The sequence below is a fragment of the Mus caroli genome, unplaced genomic scaffold (genome assembly GCF_978045245.1).
Source record: "Mus caroli unplaced genomic scaffold, Mus_caroli_1 scaffold_7, whole genome shotgun sequence".
In the NCBI taxonomy this organism is placed as follows: Eukaryota; Metazoa; Chordata; class Mammalia; order Rodentia; family Muridae; genus Mus; species Mus caroli.
The window spans coordinates 96262273-96284485 of NW_028227262.1; the positions used below are offsets into that span (position 1 = coordinate 96262273).

The 22213-nt window shown below is 39.1% G+C and overlaps 1 protein-coding gene across 2 annotated transcripts in view; it reads right to left on the reverse strand.

Moving 5' to 3' along the window:
- Positions 1–22213, reverse strand: part of Tax1bp1 (Tax1 binding protein 1) — a 59403-nt gene that overhangs the window by 11226 nt on the left and 25964 nt on the right. For both annotated transcript variants that reach the window (XM_021164764.3, XM_021164765.3), the window contains exons 9-15: positions 19643–19867; positions 18981–19127; positions 17363–17489; positions 13194–13294; positions 8680–8805; positions 4499–4570; positions 506–680 (exon numbers count right to left, since the gene is read on the reverse strand). In XM_021164764.3, coding sequence (XP_021020423.1) covers positions 506–680; positions 4499–4570; positions 8680–8805; positions 13194–13294; positions 17363–17489; positions 18981–19127; positions 19643–19867 — 973 coding nt within the window. The remainder of the gene's footprint in view (positions 1–505; positions 681–4498; positions 4571–8679; positions 8806–13193; positions 13295–17362; positions 17490–18980; positions 19128–19642; positions 19868–22213) is intronic.

A 22213-nucleotide genomic window follows, 5' to 3' on the forward strand; every position in this document is an offset into this window, starting at 1 on the left:
ATTACAAAACAAACATTTGGGGAAGAATTGGATGAAACCAGTTGCAAGAAATGAGCATCTCTCTCTCTCTCTCTCTCTCTCTCTCTGTAGTTATGATGATATAGTCATGATGATATAGAGAAGCACACAGGAACTCAGTGTGTGGCTCAGTGGAATGTGCTTTCCTGAAGCGCCAAAAGGCCTGGGAGCCTTGGCACTCCAAGAGGAAGAAGGGCCACCGAGGCCATGTGGGCATGGTAGCACATGCCAGGCTAGGTTACAGACCAAGAATGTTTCTTACATGTTTTTATTTTTAGCCCACAAGTCTAAAAACTGAGTTTGTGATAAGCAAATGCGTCTCTTCGCTCATGACATATCACCTGTAGATGTCAGTAATAAGACTAAACATTAAAATGCAAACTACATGATTATAGTTGATTATATCCTCAACTGTCTTACTTCTATGAAAATAAAAGCTGAATGTTTTAGAGTCAGCTAACGCCATGCCAAAAAATACTTGACTAACCTCTTGTTTCCTGTGCTGAGTAAGGGTTGCCATACTGAAGAACTGGCTGTGCACTTGACAGTGGAGGAAGGAGCCCATTTTGCTCAGAACATGTGTTGAGACACCTTGAGACTTGTTGAGGGCTCTGGCCTTCCATTTTCCTTCCTTTTTGATCTTCTAAACTCTTTGTAAGTTCCTAAAATTAACAAAACAAAGACAAGTAAGCGAAGTCCTGAGAACAATGCGAAGTCCTGAGGACAATGTAAACACTTAGCCCAAATACAGAACTAACATTTCTCTAGCACGTCACAGTGACAAACATCTTCTTAAGAAATCATGTTAACAGAATAGGGAGGAAAAGCCGGGCGTGGTAGCGCACGTCTTTGATCCCAGCACTTGGGAGGCAGAGGCAGGCGGATCTCTGAGTTTGAGGCCAGCCTGGTCTACAGTGAGTTCCAGGACAGCCAAGGCTACACAGAGAAACCGTGTCTGGAAAAAAACAAAAAAGAAAAGAGAAAATAAAAGAAGAAACTACAACAGAGGAGTTAGGAGTGAATTTAGGTTACAAGACTCAAAGTCAACATATAATCAATTTATATATATATATGAGAGAATGAGAAGTATAGTTCTAGTTAGTGAAATCAATGAGAGAAACTGCCTAAGAAATTAGCAAACAGATGCACAGTGCTTATGCACTAAGAATAGAACGATACTGTACTGGCTAGTTTTGTGTCAACTTGACACAAGCTGGAGTTATCACAAAGAAAGGAGCTTCAGTTGAGGAAATGCCTCCATGAGATCCAACTGTAAGGCATTTTCTCAATTAGTGATCAAGGGGGAAAGGCCCCTTGTGGGTGGGACCATCTCTGGGCTGATAGTCTTGGTTCTATAAGAGAGCAGGCTGAGCAAGCCAGGGGAAGCAAGCCAGTAAAGAACATCCCTCCATGGCCTCTGCATCAGCTCCTGCTTCCTGACCTGCCTGAGTTCCAGTCCTGACTTCCTTTGGTGATGAACAGCAATGTGGAAGAGTAAGCTGAATAAACCCTTTCCTCCCCAACTTGCTTTTGGTCATGATGTTTGTGCAGGAATAGAAACCCTGACTAAGACAGATACTGAGTGTGATAAAAAGACAGCACAAATGGAGGGATGCATACCAAGTATACAGACAGAAAATTGTTTTTACAGTAGTAATTCCCCTCAAACTAACTATAGATACAATGAAATTTTTAAAATTCCAGCAGGCTTCTCCATGAATTGACAAAATGATTCTAAGATGGAAATAGAACATCTTAAGCTGCTAATATTTCAAAGCAGTATCTTAGCATTTGGAAGGTAGAGGAAGTAGGATTCCAAGATTGAGGCAAGCCTGACATACAAAGTGAATTCAAGGCATGCCTGAGTTCTAATGAAAACTCCTGTCTCAAAGCTAAAGATACAGTTTAATAGTAGAATCCTGTCTAGTCTAACATCCAGAAGTATTTGGGTCTGATTGCCCAGCACCATCCAAAAAGGTATGAAAGGGGGCTGAGAGGAAGGAGGGATGGAAAAAGAAGGGAAGATGGAGGAAGAGGGAGAGAGATCCCTAAACAAGCTAGATTTCAGGCTCAAGCATCATGTGACTCAGTCTACCTCTTCTCTTAAGCCACCATTTTCTTCTATAAGAGATTTTAATATTTAAATGTTTATATACGGTAAGTCCTAGTACCTGGGAGGCAGAGGATGAACAGCTGGAGACCACCATCTCAAGTTGCCCCCTCAAAGAGAAATGCTATGAAGATTAAGTTTCTTAGGAATCCACTAATTTCACTCTAGTGGCTTAAAATATGGCAGTCCAATGAAGCAGCCCTCAATATACAAAACCACACAGATAATCTAAATGTAAGTCTTAGTAAAACTGCTGTTTTTAAGAAAAAGAGAATTATAGGCTAGAGAGATGGCTTAGCAGTTAAGAGCATTGGCTGCTCTTCCAGAAGACCTGAGTACAATTCCTACCACCTACATGGTAATCTCTAAAACTCTAGTTCCTGAGGGATTTGACACCCTCTTCTGGCCTCTTTGAGCTCACATGCACAATATACAGATATTCATGCAGGCAACACATTAAAAACCAACAACAACAAAAGAAACAAAAAAAAAGGAAGCTTGTCAGGAAGCTGAGATAAGGAGGATCACCAGAGTTTGAAGATAGTCTGGACTATAGACTGAGTTCAAAGCCAGGCTAGGTTACTTAGTGAAACCTGTCTCAAGCAGGAGAAGGTTAAAGAGAGGCTTGGGGGCTAACAATACTTGCTTTTTGCCAAGGAGCCAGGTTCAGTTCCCAGCACCCACTGATAAGCTAACAATCCCCTGTAACAGCAGATCTAAGGGAAGGGACACTTCCTCCTACACTGCCTCTATTCCATCTTCCCCTAGTCTACACTGTGCTTCCTGTTTACTTCTTACCCCTTTAAAAAAAAAAACAAAAACAACAACAAGAAGGGACATATACATACATGCTGGCAAGAACTCACACAGACAACAATGAATCTTTAAAAACAAACATCAGCAGCAGTGGGGTCAGCACTTATTTACCCGACTACTGCTGCTGACCACTGGCCGCCTTCTAGGCAAGTGTGTGTACACCTAGGGGTCCGTGATGACTAACAACCTAGCGCTGATCTCAGCTTCAGCAGGTTTTAGAATTCTCAGAAATACAATCGGAGAACTAAATATTAAACAGGCTGACATCACAATGCAAATACTTAAGACACTTTTAAACAATGCCATACTACAGGAAACAAAAAAATAAGGTCAGAGTTTTATAATAGTAAATAATAACAGTAGTTGTAGTAATAAATGAAAGCAGATAGCAAGTATTCCACACAACATTCCTGGTAAGGTTGGCATTGTTAAAACTGACAATAAAGCTACCGATCTCAGTATATTTCTTCCATCAAATCTTCTCAAAGGCAAATGCTATAAATTATATTTGCTCCATTAGTTTATCCATTTAACAAATGCTTGACTTCAAATAGCAGGTATTGTAAAAGGGGCTGCAAATCCAATGAGCGAAACAGGTACAATCTGTACTCTTCATGGACCACATAGTTAAGTAGAAGAAACAGATACCCAACAAAGAAACATAAAATATGCACAAATAATGTGCATAGTTAAAAAGTATGGAAAGTATTATGAAGTAAAAGTACAGGTCCAACGGGTAAGTTTAATCGTAGTGCCTAACTGACCTGCAGTAGAAGCAAGCGCATGCAGCTGAGTCGCTGGCCTGTAACGGATGGCCGTGCTACCTCACAGTGACATCACAACTGACTGGGGGACACCAGTGGATTAGCAGACTACTGTCAAACCACAAATACAAACAACAATACAAGAAGACAAAAGGTCTTTCCTGACAGAATGACAAAAGACAATGAGGGAAGCAGGAGGCTCAAAGTTCCATTTTGTAGCAGAGTTACACCATCCAACCTGAGGATCCACTCCTTAAGATCTTCCAAATTCAGCCACCAGACTGTTAAATACATTTGTACACACTAGTCAGCATCAAATTAACACAGAAGACACAAGTTGTCAAAATTTTAGTTTGGTTTAAGGTTTAAACTTTATATTAGCAAGAAACAGTATCAATTCTTTCCCTTTAATTAACAAATTCACTTCAAGAGAATACCTAAGTTTGAGCAAATACCCAATTAAAAATTTACTTCTTCCCTACATTTGCATATTCTAAACTTAGCTTATTATCTAATGGGAAGTATGTGATGGAGATCAAACGAGCAATTTTCTTTTCTTTTTTCTTTTCTTTTTTTTTTTTTTTTTGAGAAAACTAGCAATTTTCAACACTTGGCATACTTTCAAAAATTGGGAGATGTGAAATCTCGAAGTGAGAATGGTACACAAATTACTGTTTACTACCAGGGAGGTAATAGTTGAAGACCTGGAGGAAAGCTTTCAAAGAGAAGTCAGATGAAAGAAAGCAAAAATCGGTTACAGGCTGTACACAATGAGTGCACTGCTCAATACCTTCTCCCTTGAGAGATTTTCCAAATATGAAGCCAGACCATTTATTTCTTTCTCTTTCTCTGCCAACTGAGCCTGAATTTAAAAAAGAGAGAGATTATCATTAATATTTTTATTATCTATTTTCTCCTCACACATGAGATTCACTTGAACCATTTCTATCACCAAGTTCAGTTCTTTTCCCCAGTTCTCAGTCTGTGTATTAGCTGCCATTACTGACCAGTTTCTTCTCTTTCTACTTTTGGATTTATGTTGCCAGGCTGACTAGAACTAGGTTAAGTTAGTCTCACTCTCTCAATTCTCCTATCTCAGGCTCCAGACACCAATGGTGGGGCCACCATACCTTGCTTTCCTTATCCTTTTAAAATGTATTAACACATCGATTACACACACTGTCCCCAGTGTACTTTTATGATATGCACCTCCTACTATCCTTCCTATTCCCCTTCCTCCCAATGATTCCCGTCCTCTTCCCCTCATCTACGTTCAGAGTTACTGATGACCTAAGGGGTTTCATTAAAGTTGCTTATAGGGCCTTGGGTGGGGTTCTAGCTTCCTTACTAGTTCCTACACCACTGAATAAATTCCCTTCCCCCTCCTAGCAACAACTATTTGGTCCCAGACTATTCAGAAAGGGATGGGGTCTTATGAGCCCCTCCCTCTTAGCTATCATTATCTGTATTTAGGTCCTGGGCCCTTTTCCTCCCATGACAGGACACAGACAGGCCCAATACTGTGCCAGTCTTGGAGTTAAGAGTCCAGCAGTGATGGCATGTCTTAGGACTCAATTCTAACTCATTCCATGTCTTCTAGCTTTTACATTTTTTCCACCCCATCTTCCAAAATGTTCCTTCCACCTTAGAGGCAGTTTTCCTTATCTTTAAAATTTCTCCTTTGGCTTATGTAGAAAAGTACACCAATATTGGTATTCTAATGCCAGGTTTTTTGTTTTTTTGTTTTTGGTGTCTTCTTTTGCTTCCCAGCCACAAATGAAGATATTTTATAACCATTCTTCATTGGCTCTTTTGTCCATCTTGTCTCTGAAAACTTTCTTCCATTCTCAACTGACAAGCCGTAAGTATTAATTCATGTACCACTCTCATTCCCAAGTTCCAAGTCTGTCGGTTGTTATTTTTGTGCCCTGGGTTCCAAGCTAGCCAGGAACTCAAGATTTAGTTCAAGTAGGACCTGAATGATCTATAATTGTCTGCCCAAACTTCCAATTGTCAAGATTACCCTTGCTACAATGGCTGGGAAAGCTGTTATTTTAAGTAATAATAAGATAATGTTTTCATTGCTGTCTTTCCTGCACTGTAAAGGTAAAATGTTCCACATTTACTTCTTATATTAGTTAGCAGAAACCATCAGAATAAATAGTGTAACAGAAGCTAAGGAACTACAAGCATTTTCCCTTCACTCCCCAACATTTTCAATCTGAATCACTCATTCATTCAACAATTACCCACTGATCAACTCTAAGAGCACCAGCATTAATGGGTACAATTCTTTACTGGGTATGGTAACACACATTTTTAGTCCCAGAACTTGAGAGGCAGAAGAAGACAGCTCTCTATGAGTCAGACCAGCATGGTCTACACAGAAAGTTCTACATCAGCTAGGGTTACATAGGGGACCATGTCTTAAACAAAATAGCAAACAATAATAACAAATTCAATTACTTCAATAGTTCTTCCTAAATGATGTATTTGAGATCAATCTTTCTAGGTTCATGTCCCCAGTCTATAATAAAAGTCCCTAGAGTTCAATTCCCAACACCCTCGTTTCAGCTCACAACTCCAGGTTCATGGAAGCTGGTGTACACATCTGGCTGCCACAGGCACCAGAAACACAAGGACTGCACAGATAACACATAAAAATAGAAAAGGTATCCAAGAGAAAATGGACTTCGTATACTTACTTCACCAGCTTTACCCTCTACCGCCTACATAGGACTTTGAAAAGGACCTACTTTCACTCGGTTCCTTTTCGCCTAGAAAATACTCAATATTATGTAAGACCCAAACTCTATTTTAGACCTCTAAAACCTGACTCCATGGTACTACTGAAGTCTAATCTATACCACTATAGATACAATTCTCCCCTAAGCAGCTATGGTGTCTCTGTGTCTCTTTCCCTTTCTCTCACAAATTAGCTAGAGATAAAATTAAATTACTTAGAATTCACCAGTCTTTAATAACAAAAATAAGTAAATTGTAATTATAATCAATCACATGCATTTTAATCCTTAAAAGGATATTTTTGACTTACTAGTCAGGTAGCTTGTTCATTTTTTTCTTCTAACATTCTTACAGATACCATTTATTATTGGGGTTGTAATATTACACTGATAAAAATAAGTATCTTTAATTAATAGTATACCACATCACAGTATTATGATAAATTTTAAGGCTAGCAAGTTAATGATAATATATCAATTACACATACACATTTAAAAGAGGTCAAGTCCCAAAATAATTTAACATACACATTTGCAATACAGTAAGAAAATGAAATGATTGCTTCTAAAGATACAATTTTTTTGGAATGGATTACTCCCTGTGGGTTGCTGGCTGTGAGGAGCTGGTGTGGCAGCAGTCTCAAAAAGGCGCCAGGGACTGCAGCTAAGTTTTATGACTTGCACCTGACTTCCTCACCTGAATGTAAGCCACAACCATCAAGAGAGCTGCGCAGGTGTATCAGGATACTGGCGAATCCATTTTGATGGAGATATGCCCCTGCTGCCCTGATTAGCTGAAGCTGCGTGCCTGGTGAGGTGACGTGGCCTGCTGTGAGTGGATGGGAACTGAGAGTATATAAGAGTGAGAGGCCCAGGGTTCAGGGGAGATATAAACAAGAAGAAAGATGAAGACTGAATAAACTGCTGTTAGAAGGACTGGTGGTCGTGTCGTTCTTGCTGGTCGAGAGCGGACACGACAGCTGGCCAGTCCAAAACAATAGAAGTTATCACCACTGGTATTGACTACGTATCCAAACTGGAAGGAAACACCTTACAGCTTAAGACAGCACATTATTTTGGTTACAGGACTTAAGGAAACCAAGCTGGAACTGAGCTGTGAACTTGTTATTCCAGGGTGGCTAGCTTTCACAGCAACAGACAAGCAGGCTGGGGCAGGAAGTGGAGTGGGTGAGGCTGAGACTGGCAGACTAACCACTTCCTGGTTGGAGTATCCATGGAAGGAACTCCTATCTATCTAGTAGTGTACATCTAGTCAAAAGCCCATAGCTAGGGAGAACATAGGACTATGGCTAAATGGTCGTGATGAATATACATCTGTCAAGTCGCCCTCTGTTGAGCTTAAGCCTACAAGTTAGTGCTACAGTCAGCTTTGATCAGAGAAAGCTTCTCTTTGCAGTTATAGAACTAGTCAAAGTGCTGACCTTAAATGACTATTGAGTGCTTATCCCCCAATGGCCATCCGTGTCATGTCATCCAGGGCTCGGGGACACTACTGAAGAAGAAAGGGAACAAAGAACCTAAGAGTCTGTGGAATACTGTCTTCTGGGAGTGACATGGCCTTTAGACACTCCAATTCTCAGCAAACCTGATTACCTGCCTAAGACTGCATAAGATTGAGTCATCACCATCCCATCATGGAGGGTGTACTCTAATGAGGCCTCACACTTCTCTGAGGATTGATACGTAGTTAACAGCTACTAAAAGGAGGAGAGATGTTTTCCTCAGTGGTATAGTCACTACTACACTGCGCATGCTCCTGTAAATAACCTCTCACCCAAGATCCTAAAAGCAGCACTAAGAAAAAGCATGTGCCTTGGGGAGGGAGGTGGCAGACACAGGACAGGGCATGAAAGAAGTGACCTATTTAAACAGGGTCTCAGTGGGAAGATGCAGTGTGCATCAGGTGGAATATTATAAAAATATATCATACAGATACATGAAAATATACTGAAGCCTATGATTTTATATAATTAAAACTAAAAACTTTTTTAACTGGTAAATTTCAAAGTCCACCTGAACCCAAAGGACTAAAGCCACATTAAGCAATGCATATGGGAGGCCATTTTCTCAGGCAAGTGAATAAACTGTATGTAATTAAATACCCAGCATATCTATATGGAAACTGTGCTTGGCTGATGGTCTATAGGATCTCACTTTGACCAGGACCAGGTTCACCAAGCACCATGAGCCAAGCCTATGAACTTACTTTGTAATTATCCTCTACTTCAGCTAGTTCAAGTTTTACATTTTCAGCAATTTTCACTTGTTCTTTCCACTTCAGCTCCATTTTGACAAGTTCTTCAGCGTATTTATTGCACTTGGTTTTCTCATCCTAAATAAAATTAAAATTAGTACAATTACTAAAAACTTCACATCTCCACAGAGTAGATATCTTTACACACACATGTGATGATTAATGTAACAGTATAAAGCCAAAATGTTTTTGAACACAAGATTAGGTACCTCATTTTATAACTACACAATGGAATAACGTATCTACTTAAGAGATGAGTGGACAGTCAGATGACCAGGAGAGGTGTCATATTAACAGTACACTGCAAAAGAGGGTATATGATATATCCCATTAGCTTATAATTTGCTTCCAACAGTTATATTTAATATGAGTGTCAGTTTTATACAGAAAAATATAACCTAAATAGCCATAATTCCTGTACTTGGATCATGATAAATTTATTTCACAAAAGTACTACTTTTGCAAAAGGAGGAAATCTAAATCATGCACTTTATGATGGCTCTTTTTCTTAAAAACACAAGGGAGAAGTTACAAATAGAGACCAAAAAGTAAACAGGCCAATTTCATTATGAATATTTGTGGAGTGAGTTCTTTGATCCACTTAGACTTGAGCTTTGTACAAGGATATAAGAATGGATCAATTCACATTCTTCTACATGATAATTGCCAGTTGTGCCAGCACCATTTGTTGAAAATGCTGTCTTTTTTTCCACTGGATGGTTTTAGTTCCCTTGTCAAAGATCAAGTGACCATAGGTGTGTGGGTTCATTTCTGGGTCTTCAATTCTAATTCCATTGATCTACCTGTCTGTCGCTGTATGAGTACCATGCAGTTTTTATCACAATTGCTCTGTAGTACAGCTTGAGATCAGGCATGGTGATTCCCCCAGAGGTTCTTTTATTGTTGAGAATAGTTTTTGCTATCCTAGGTTTTTTGTTATTCCAGATGAATTTGCAAATTGCCCTTTCTAACTCAGTGAAGAATTGAGTTGGAATTTTGATGGGGAGTGCATTGAATCTGTAGATTGCTTTCGGCAGGATAGCCATTTTTACTATATTAATCCTGCCAATACATGAGCATGGGAGATCTTTCCATCTTCTGAGATCTTCTTCAATTTCTTTCTTCAGAGACTTGAAGTTCTTGTCATATAGATCTTTCACTTCCTTAGTTACAGTCACACCAAGGTATTTTATATTATTTGTCACTATTTGTGAAGGGTGTTGTTTCCCTAATTTCTTTCTCATCCTGTTTATCCTTTGTGTAGAGAAAGGCCACTGATTTGTTTGAGTTAATTTTATATCCAGCTACTTCACTGAAGCTGTTTATCAGGTTTAGGAGTTCTCTGGTGGAATTTTTAGGGTCACTTATATATACTATCATATCATCTGCAAATAGTGATATTTTGACTTCTTCCTTTCCAATTTGTATCCCCTTGATCTCCTTTTGTTGTCGAATTGTTCTGGCTAGGACTTCAAGTACAATGTTGAATAGGTAGGGAGAGAGTGGGCAGCCTTGCCTAGTCCCTGATTTTAGTGGGATTGCTTCCAGCTTCTCTCCATTTACTTTGATGTTGGCTACTGGTTTGCTGTATACTGCTTTTATTATGTTTAGGTATGGGCCTTGAATTCCTGATCTTTCCATGACTTTTATCATGAAGGGGGTGCTGGATTTCAAGGTGAAGTTCAAAAATATATTTTGAGCAATTTCAACCATCTAAACTCTACACCATACCTTCTACACTTCATAACATACAAAAGACAACAACAACCAACCAACCAACCAACAAACAAAAACAACTCCAAAAGTTTCATAAACCTCAATGTAAAGCCGTCTATAAAACTTCTGGATGGACCAACCACGAGTTGTAGCTCACTGGCCTAAGGCCTGGGTTTGATCTCCAAGTACAACAAAAGCAAAACAAGTAACTCCTGGGGCAGTGCAGGGAATATATTTAATGCCTTGCAGAATGTGTTTTTTTTTTTTTAAAAAAAAGCACAAAATATAAACAAAATTGATACTCTACCATAGTTAAAATTTGATTTTCTAAAAACATTAAGCAAACAAAATCAACATCACACATACAACAGAGAAAGTAACTCCATTTACACACAAAGCATGAGACCTGTGTGGAGCCCCAGCAGCCATGTAAAATGCAGGTATGAAGGCGTGCATTTGCATTTTCAAGTCCAGAGCTGAGATGCACAGGGCCAGGCAGATCCCCCAGAGCTCGCTGATTGGCTAGCCGAGCCAACTAGTAATCTTGAGGCTCAGGGAGAAAGCCTGTTTTCATTATTAGTTGGAAAGCAATCAGTTCACAATAAACTCTAGTCTCCATAGATGTACACTCAAATGTGTACGTGTACCAACATGCACAGGCATGGCATATACACAAAATGCACACATACATACGCACATATCTAAGAAAGAAATGTAAACATTACGGAAATGCAACTTAAACTACAATAATATTCTCATTATAGTCATTAGCTTGATGTATAAAGTGATAAAACAGCACCAAAGAAAAACTATGTACTGATTTCTTACAAATCCCTATCCTAGCACCTGGGCATCTGAGTGAAAATATCTAATCCCCTTTGCCCACCAAAGGCTTCTATGTAAATGTGCACAGTGCCTCTATCAATCAAGAATCCCCCCAAGCATCATCACCATATTCTCCCCACTGTCCAGACTGCTTCCAGTGCCACACTCACTCACTCAGCCACCCCCAAGTCTCTTTAGAACACTCAGCTGTCCAACCAGGAAAAAGCTGTCCATGCTAGACAAGACTACCTGAACACCCATAGTTGCCTAACAACCCCAGTCAAGTCTAATCCCCTTAGCTTTGGCCAGAACCTGTCAGCAGCTGAATCTCTAGTCCTACAACAGCAGCAATGGGGAAGAAAAGGGGAAGAGGAAATTGCTTCTATTTACTTCATCTTTTTCACAAAGCTGGGTCCAAACACGGTTAAGTTGAAAAAATAAACAGTTAAGGTTTCCTAGAAATTGACTCTACTACTTCCAGAGAAACATAAAAACTCTTTATCTAAAGAAAAAAACATCAAAAGGACAGGCCTATAGATGAATTTGTATCAACAATTTTCAGAGTTGATCCTAATGTCCTCCATCTTGTAGGCTTGTCAAAGGAGCTCCCATCTGGGTAGACCCATGTGAGCAGCACTGTTGGCACAGAGAGAAAGCAACACATTCATTCTTGCCAGCTCAGAAGACAATGAGCACTTCAAGACAGTTTTCAGGGCCCTTGACAAGGTGATTTCTGCTACCACACATGCAGTGCATACTCAGATCTGCAGGCAAAATACCCATACACATGAAAACAAAAATTAAACAAAATCCAAACACTCTGTTATAATACACACCCCAGCAACAATTGTATACACTGTATAGTCACGTGTGCCTTGTCCTACAATGTACACTATGTTTTTTACAAAAACACAAGCACTACATTACACTAGAACATCAGGACCATTCTCACTTCTTCTATAGAAAGATCTCAAAAAGCCCGGTTTGAAATTTGATCAAAACACTTTAAACAATACTTGAAAAGCAAGTAGCAAAAAGAAAAAGTATCCTTTAGTAACATCGAGCGGATCTATGAATTTCATCGTTGTTCTAAAAGTTACCTTCCTTGCTCATATGCAAATACACACACACCCTTAAAAACCATATCCAAATATAAAGTAACTTTGTTTTTTATTCTAGATAGTAATGAGAAGCATCCACCCCTATACTTTAACTAATTCAAAGTGAGTACCACCATTAAAGCTAACAAAATTGAAAGAATCTGAACAATGCTGCTTAAAATAATTAAAATCACACTGAGAGACAACAACTCATTTGCTTAACATTCCCATTCTCTGCTAGATGGGTAATGTATTTAGTTGCACACGCATGAGGACCTGAACTGAGATCTCTAGCACCACTGACCATGGCAGCCTGGTCAGTAACCCTGGTGGTAGGGAGAAAGAACACAGTAGCCCCCAGGGCTCGCAGGCAGCCAGTTCAGCCAAAACTGCTGTCTTCAGGTTCAGTGAGAGACCCGTCTGAAAAAGCACTTAAAGAAGCGACTAAGGAAGACATCCTGAAGTCAACCTGTGGCCTCCATATACATCAACACTGGGAAGTAGACGAGTGAACACCACACAATTTCCTGGTTTTTATACCTTTTTAAGAAGGACTTCCCTTCTAAAGTTCAAGTATTTTCCATGTATCATCCTAACAGAAATAAAAACTCATATTCAGACGACACTGTATCATGTGTATGGAAAATACTGACTTCAGAAGCATAAGACCTGCATGATAATGACAAGTACACAAAAGTACCCTTTCATCATCCCAAATGCAGTATCAGTATAGAAGAATGGGGAAAGAACCCTCTGTACTTTGACAAAAGAGCCAAGGGCTGGCATCTAACGTTTGACAAATCGTTCCCTGGAAAAGCAGCTTACCTGCAAGAGTTGTTTACACTTCTTATACTTTTCTATTTTCTCAGCAATTTCTTTAGTCATTTCACAGACATGATCCTTTGTTGACATATCAAAGCCTGTCTCTGTTGTAACAAGTTAGAAAATAATTAATATTAATTAAGAAAATAATACTTAAATAATATTTAAAATAATTTTGCTGTCTGGAGGCTGAAGAGATGGCTCAGCTGTAAGAGGAGCTGCTGTATCAAAGGACTTGGGTTCCATAGCCAACATCTACCTGGCAGCTGACAACTTCCTATAATTCGAGCCCCACAGGACCTGATACCCTCTTCTAGCCTCCAAGGTACTAGGTATGCATGCATGTGATGCATAGACATACATGCAAGCAAAACACCCATACTCCCTATTTCTTTATAGTCCTGGCTATTTTGGAACTCACTCTGTAGGCCAGGCTGGCCTTAAAAATCAAAGAAATATGTTGCCTCTGTCTCTGACATGCTAAAGTTAAAGTTGTGTGACGCTACTGACTAGCCAAAAATAAATTTGTTCAAAGAAAAATTTAAGTAGTTTGTCTGAGGTCAGCCTGGTCTTACATATCAAATTCTACACTAGCCAGGGCTACAAAGTGAGAGATGCTGTCTCAAAAAGTAAAACAATTTTTTTCTTTATTTTATCTTCTTGTAGAAAAACTTTTGAGTGTTTTGTGGAACAAAACCTGGAATGTTGTCAGGTCTAGGAGTACACTGGGCTACAATCCCAATATTCAGAAGACTAGGAGAGGGAGCATCAAAAGTTGAAGGGACAGAGAGGGCTCAAGGGCCAATCTAGGCACCTTGATAAGTGCTTATCCTTAAACAAACCAACTAATAAACAGTTAAAAAGAAGAGGGTGATCTGGGGATCCAGCTCAGGGAAAGAATATCTGTTTAGCATGCAAAGTTCAACCCAGCAAAAAATGAATTTTATGAGATCAGTTTGTTGTTCTCTCCCACATTGCCTCTGTGTGTGTGTGTGTGTGTGTGTGTGTGTGTGTGTGTGTGTGTCTTGTTGTTTTTGAGACAGTCTTCCTATACAGCCTGGGGTGGCTTTCATTCATACCCACTGCTAGGGTTATAGGCATGTACGAACATATCTGACCACTATGTGAGAATTTTTAAATGTTATTTTTTTTTTTTTAATATTTTTATTACATATTTTCCTCAATTACATTTCCAATACTATCCCAAAAGTCCCCCATAGCGCCCCCCACTTCCCTACCCACCCATTCCCATTCTTTTGGCCCTGGCATTCCCCTATATTGGGGCATATAAAGTTTGCAAGTCCAATGGGCCTCTCTTTCCATTGATGGCCGACTAGGCCATCTTTCAATACATATGCAGCTAGAGACAAGAGCTCCAGGGTTCTGGTTAGTACATCATGTTGTTCCAACAATAGGGTTGCAGATCCCTTTAGCTCCTTGGGTACTTTCTCTAGCTTCTCCATTGGGAGCCCTGTGATACATCCAATAGCTGACTGTGAACATCCACTCCTGTGTTTGCTAGGCCCCGGCATCGTCTCACAAGAGACAGCTATATTTGGGTCCTTTCAGCAAGATCTTACTAGTGTATGCACTGGTGTCAGCGTTTAGAAGCTGATTATGGGACGGATCCCTGGATACAGCAGTCTCTAAATGGTCCATCCTTTCATCACAGCTACGAACTTTGTCTCTGTAACTCCTTCCCTGGGTGTTTTGTTCCCAATTCTAAGAAGGTGCACAATGTCCACACTTTGGTCTTCATTCTTCTTGAGTTTCATGCGTTTAGCAAATTGTATCTTATATCTTGGGTATCCTAAGTTTTGGGCTAATATCCACTTATCAATGAATACATATTGTGTGAGATCTTTTGGCACAACTGGTTGTTAACATGTAGAAGAATGCGAATCGATCCATTCCTATCTCCTTGTACTAAGGTCAAGTCTAAGTGGATCAAGGAACTTCACATAAAACCAGAGACACTGAAACTTATAGAGGAGAAAGTGGGGAAAAGCCTTGAAGATATGGGCACAGGGGAAAAATTCCTGAATCGAACAGTAATGGCTTGTGCTGTAAGATCGAGAATTGACAAGTGGGACCTCATGAAACTACAAAGCTTCTGCAAGGCTAAAGACACCATCAATAAGACAAAAAAACCACCAACAGATTGGGAAAGGATCTTCACCTATCCTAAATCAGATAAGGGACTAATATCCAATATATATAAAGAACTCAAGAAGGTGGACTCCAGAAAGTCAAATAACCCCATTAAAAAATGGGGCTCAGAACTGAACAAAGAACTCTCACCTGAGGAATACCGAATGGCAGAGAAGCACCTGAAAAAATGTTCAGCATCCTTAATCATCAGGGAAATGCAAATCAAAACAACCCTGAGATTCCACCTCACACCAGTCAGAATGGCTAAGATCAAAAATTCAGGTGACAGCAGATGCTGGCGAGGATGTGGAGAAAGTGGAACACTCATCCATTGTTGGTGGGATTGCAAGCTTGTACAACCACTCTGGAAATCAGTCTGGCGGTTCCTCAGAAAATTGGACATAGTACTACCGGAGGATCCAGCAATACCTCTCCTGGGCATATATCCAGAAGATGTCCCAACCGGTAAAAAGGACACATGCTCCACTATGTTCATAGCAGCCCTATTTATAATAGCCAGAAGCTGGAAAGAACCCAGATGTCCCTCAACAGAGGAATGGATACAGAAATTATGGTACATTTACACAATGGAGTACTACTCAGCTATTAAAAAGAATGAATTTATGAAATTCCTAGCCAAATGGATGGACCTGGAGGGCATCATCTTGAGTGAAGTAACACAATCATAAATGTTATTTTTGACCAGAACAAATCTCACATTCAAATGTGAGAATCAAAAAAAAAGGGGGGGGGCACTAAAAGTATTTCCAAAGCAGCCGCCCTTATGCAACTGGTGCATACTCCTAAGAAGAGTCTACTCCTCCAGCCCTCTGTGACCCTTCACTAAGTCTCCACAAAACCAACACTATAGGATCACAGCAGGCACTACAGGTTGAATAGCATTATCCTAAACTCTGAAACTCAAATTCTCCTAACAGTGCAGTTAACTTGGAAGCTTTGGGAATGCCAGTGTGACACTAGGAAAGATGCAAATGTGAGGTGCTTCAGGTTCTTAATTCTCAATAGGAACAATGAACTGTGCAAACATTCAATTTGTAGGAAAACCCTTGAAACCTGAAAGCAATTCTTTCCCTAGGTATTTCAGGGTTAGAATCGTCAACCTGAACTGAGGGCAAGTAAAGGGAATGCTGCAAGACTGTGCTACAGGCTCCTCTTCATTCAATATTTAATTGCATAGAAAATCTCATTTTTTAAAACTAAATTGTCAGTTACACCACACACTAAAAATGGAAATATAGTTAGCTTGCACTTATTTTCCCTATTGTTACTTGTTTTACATAAAAGAAGGGGAGTAGATCATAAATTAAAAATCCAGTTAAATCAAATTACTACAGTACCCATTTGGTACACTTAAATCTATTTCCAGTAGTCAAACATCGAACCAACTAACATTAACATCAGTCTCCAGGGACACTAATGAAAGATGCCCCACTGCAAAACAAAGGATTTACAACAGGTTATTTGCCCCCTACAACATTATATATATATATTGTGTGTGCATGCATATATATATATAATTTAAATGTTACAAAAAAATTAAAGTGCAAGATAAGCCTCCAGTTTGGATGTTGTTAATGTGCTGCAAAAACCTAGATTTTTCAACTTCATCACTTTCCACATTTGTCCTTTGCCACTGTGTTCCAAGAACCTTCTCTGGTCTGTATTTACAGTCACATTTTAACATAATTTTGAGTGTAAGGAAGTCTTACATTTATTTCACTGTTCCATATGGTTCAAATTAGTACTTCTAGTACCAATTTAATGTTTAGTACGTGACTGTTCTGAAGCTAAGTACTAGTTTACACCCACTCACACTCTGCATGGTCACCACATACATAACTCCATCTCACATTAATACCCTCATATTCCCACTTTGCCTCTCAAGTCTCTCTCCCAAGAATTTATGGAAGCAACCTGAAATTCTCACACTTGGAAGCACACAGTATCAAATCAGTGCCCAGTTTTCAAGAAGGTCACACTACACAGAAGGAGATTTTTACCTGCACATGATGTTACTGGCTTTACATCCATGGCAGAAGCAGAAGCAGCCGGGTCTGTGTTTATTGAAGCATCGTTCACTTTCTGCTGACTCCCCATTTTCTTTGTGAAGACACTGTTAGTACTCGCCTATCCCAAAGGTTAACAGTAAGTTACTGGAAAAGTCACTGCATGAGTCCTTTACTAAACATGTATATAACCAAAAAAAGTGTACCACACTACTCACTCTGAAAACCTAAAAGGAATAAAGCTACATCATTAGCCGGGCGTGGTGGCGCACGCCTTTAATCCCAGCACTCGGGAGGCAGAGGCAGGCGGATTTCTGAGTTCAAGGCCAGCCTGGTCTACAAAGTGAGTTCCAGGACAGCCAGGGCTATACAGAGAAACCCTGTCTCGAAAAACCAAAAAAAAAAAAAAAAAAAGCTACATCATTTTCCTAAGTAGTGGAAACATCTTACATACTCGTTCATAAACATCTTACAATCTCACAAGTCAGAAGTGTTTCCAGCAGGTCTGGAGAGACGTCTCAGCAGGTAAGAGCATGTGTTGCTTGTGCAGAGGACCTAGGTTTGATTCCTAGCACCCACATGGTGGTTTACAGCCATCTGTAACTCCAATTCTAGGGAATTCAATGCTCTTTTACGACCTCTATAAGCACCAAACCTACATGGGGTGCACACATGTAATGCTCAAAAAAAAAACAAAAAACAAAAAACCCCACAAACATGTGAATCGTATTTCTTCCCAGAACCCTTTCCACTTTACTATCCTGCATGTACTCTTTGCTCCTATTTGTTCCTGAGAACCTAAAACTGTGGGACCATGCAACCCCACATTTTCAATGTTTTCTTTATACTTCACTTCCAAGATCCCCTCATATAATATGTACAATTTGGGACTGTACCTAATACATAAACCCATCCAAATGAAATGTCTTTGTTTTATTATGAATCTACCTACTCCTACATGAAAGATAAATGAGTAAGCCATCATATTTCACCTCTTCCTAATGTGGCACGAGCAGAACAGAAGAGTACTGAGAGAAGAGTGAGAGCGGTCACCTTCGCCACAAGTGACATTTACTACGACATTGAGTTTAATCGACAAAGCTACTTATCAAGGGCTTATGAGAGCAACGCCCTAAAAAGACAAGAGTACCTGTTCCTGCTTGTTCTTGCTGCTGACCTAGCTTCCTTCCTTTTATTCATTCTCAGTAAATACAAATCTCAAGTTTAAACAGAAAGAAGATTGTCGTTATAGTATTAGGCCAATGACGTGAAATGGAGATGATAAACTCGGGCCAGCAGGATGGCTCAGCATGTAAAAGCACTTGCAATCAAACTTGACGACATCCTGAGTTCCATCCTCTATTCCTGAGACCCAGAGGATGTAACCAGGAGATAACCAACTCCTACAAGCTGTCCTCTGACCTTCACATACCACCCCAACACCCACACATACCTACATAAGCAATGTAGTAGAAAATGAGATTTGTGTTTAGAAAAAAAGGAAGTGATAATTTGTATTCAAAAGGATAATACTTAAAATATTATCCATCTTATCTGCAAACGCAAGGCTGACAAAGGAAAAGTTCACCGACAGGAACTCAGTGACACTTACTGCCTGGTCCGAAAGTTTGTTTATTTGCTTTTGGAGCCTCTGGCACTCCTTAAACTTTTCTCTGTAATGATCTGCAGCCATCTGAAGCCGGAGTTTCAGATCTTCAACTTCTCTTCTCAGTTCATGTTCCAGTGTATCAGTCTTTTCCTTAGAAAAAAATATTTCAACTAAGGAAAAAATTCCGATAGTTCATAATTTAAAAAGAAATCCTAACTCCATTTCCATTATTTTTTTCTGACCTTTAATTAATTTAAATTTGTTTTGGAGTTTGGGCTTTCTATTGATTTTTATATATATATTAGAGAGTCTAAGGATTACTTAAAAGCTGAAGAAAAGCATCCACCTAAGGAGCAATTACCTAACTTGTATGTAATACCCTTAAATGATCAGACGGCCATTCTATGTAGCTAGTAAACAGAAGTTCCACATGAAGCAAGCTCTGTCACATAATATACATCAAAAATGTGTACTACAACAGCCTTTACTGACAGTAAAAATTGTGCGTATAAATGTTTTCTGTTCAATCCCAGAAAGGACAATGATTTAACAGAGTGAATAGAAGTTAGCCTTTCTTACCTGACTTACCTGAGTAGTTTATTCCTCTCTTTTATGGGGCTTCTAGTTTTGGGGGATCAACAGAGATGCAAGTTAACTTGCTTTACCTGATCTTTCTTTACAGCATGTAGCTGCAGCTCTGCCAGCGTGTCAGCTAGCTGCTTCTTCACTCTCTCATTTTCTAAGCGTGCAGTATGCAGATCTGCCATAGTTTTATCTCGCACATTCACTGCATCACTGAGCTCTTTAGTCAGAAAGATATGTTCTTGCCGTGTTGCCTGGACTTGTTCCTCTGCTTTGCGAAGTTGCTCCTTTAAAAATAATGTATCTTCCTGAAGAAAGGCAGATAATATACAATTTTGATTAAAACATTAAAATTTAAAGTAACAGTTTCAGAATTTTAAGTTAAATAATGCTTTTCCACTCATGCCTTATGCTCTGTTTCAGATTTCTCATATAACAGCCCAAAAGTGCTTACTTCTACCACTTTATAGGACAGGAAATCAGTCAGCACACCCAAGGATTAGTTCTGACTGAATAAAACACCTATGAAAGCTGCTGAGACCAAATGTATGTGAGCTCTGCATACCCCACTCTCTTTACCCCCGCGCATCTCCAGCCAGTACGCTCATTACTCACTAGAATTGAAATAACGTCAAAGACTTCTTTGTAACACCAAAAACATCAGTTAAAAGGTGTTTCATTGATTTCAAACCTAAAAGATAGCTATTAAAATATTCAGCTACCATCATACCATTATGAAAATCTGGAAGAGACATTTTAAAAGTAAGTATAATGAATCTAACAGTCCTATTTGTCATCTGCAAAACAATAATGTTAAATAAAAAAAAACTCAATTCAACCTTAGTTTTAAAATTGTTAGAGCCACAAGAAAATATGTAAATGACCAAATAAAGCTGGTGTATACAAAATCTGCATAAGCCTACCCATACTAGTTATCCTTGTTTTTTGGATAATGAAATAGGGTTTCCTACAGTCCAGGTTAGCCTGAGGTTGCCATGCGTCAGAGGACAACCTTAACCTTCTGGTCCTCCTGCCTCTCCCTCTGAAGTCCAGGGTTCACAGTGTGTGCCACCATGTCTTATTAATGCAGTACTAGTGACTGAATAAGAGCTCTCTGCACACTGCACAAGCACTCTGCCGCATGAGTCATATCTTGAATTCTAATACTTTCAATCACTCATCAACTTCTATGTCAAGAAAGAAAAAAATACCTAAAGGAACATTTCTTTTAATACATTTAGGAAAAGTCTGATACTACTCTGAGGTATTCTTCCAGCCAATAACATGGGAGTATATATACACCAAATGTTCAAACATATAAAGATTGATTTATTTTATTTTTGCTTATTATTTTTTGTTTTGAGACTGGTTTGCTCCACATAGCCCCAGCTGTCCTGGAACTCACCATGTAGACCTAAACTCACAAGAGATCTGTCTGCCTCTGCCTTCCAAGTGTTGAGATTAAAAGGATGTGCTACCACCATGCCTGGCAAAATTAATTTTTTAAAAAATAAAAGAAAGTTATTAAGCACAATTACATGAACCCTAATTGGGGCTTCTCAGCCTCTCAGCCTCCTTTCAAGACTCACCAACACCTCAAATTACTCTTGGCTCTTGATCTAGCAATTTTAACTTCAAAAATCATTCAAAAAATTATAAATGGCATAGGCAAAGATTTGTCTTTCAGAATTCAATTAATTTTTTAAACACACTGAAAATTAAATAGATTTTAAAGTGTCTAAAATGAAATTGTCTTGAATTAAACTATGCTATATCTTGCCTCCATATAATGAAAAGCTATGAAGCCACTATAAACAGTAGCATATATTACATCATTGGGAGTAAAACCTAATACAGTATTTTTTTGAAAAGGCAATTTGAAAATAACTATCAAAAGGTGGCACTTACCTTAAGGTAAACTTTTAGCCTACCAACTCCATTTGAAGGAATTTATTTAGGCACGTGACTACTGTAACTTGAGCTATACAAGAGTATTAACTGGAGCATGCTCAGAAGAGCTGAAGACAGTAAACTAACTACTAAGTACTGACTACACATATGCTGAATGACAAGAAAGAATACTATGTAGCTATAATCATGAGTGAAATAGAGCTATTAAGTATATTCATAGTAGTATCTTGTAGCTAGTCATGGAGCCGAGCATCTTTAATCCAGCATCTTTAATCCCAGCATTCAGAAGGCAGAAAGAAGGCAGTCTCTTGAGTTTGAGCCCTGCCTGACCTACATACCAAGTTTCTGGACAGCTAGGGTTGCATAATGAGAAGCTGTCTCAAAAGGAAAAAGGTTCTAGAATCAATCTCTCTCTCTCTCTCTCTCTTGCTCTCTCTCTCTCTCTCTCTCTCTCTCACACACACACACACACACACACATACTCTCTCTCTCTCTCGAGTTAAAATGTAAATATACATGTGTAATTCATGTAACTTTAAATTACAATCTTACAATCTTATAGCAAAAAAAGGATGCTAACTTTCAGTTTGTACCCTCATCACTATTTAAATTCTTTTATAACCATGAATTCACACTGCATTACAATCTACTAAAACATTTTAGCAACTGGTAATCATTTTCCTCAGTAATTAAAAATTATGTTTTTCACTGGTCTTGCTTAAATGCTAAAAAGATGCTTAAAG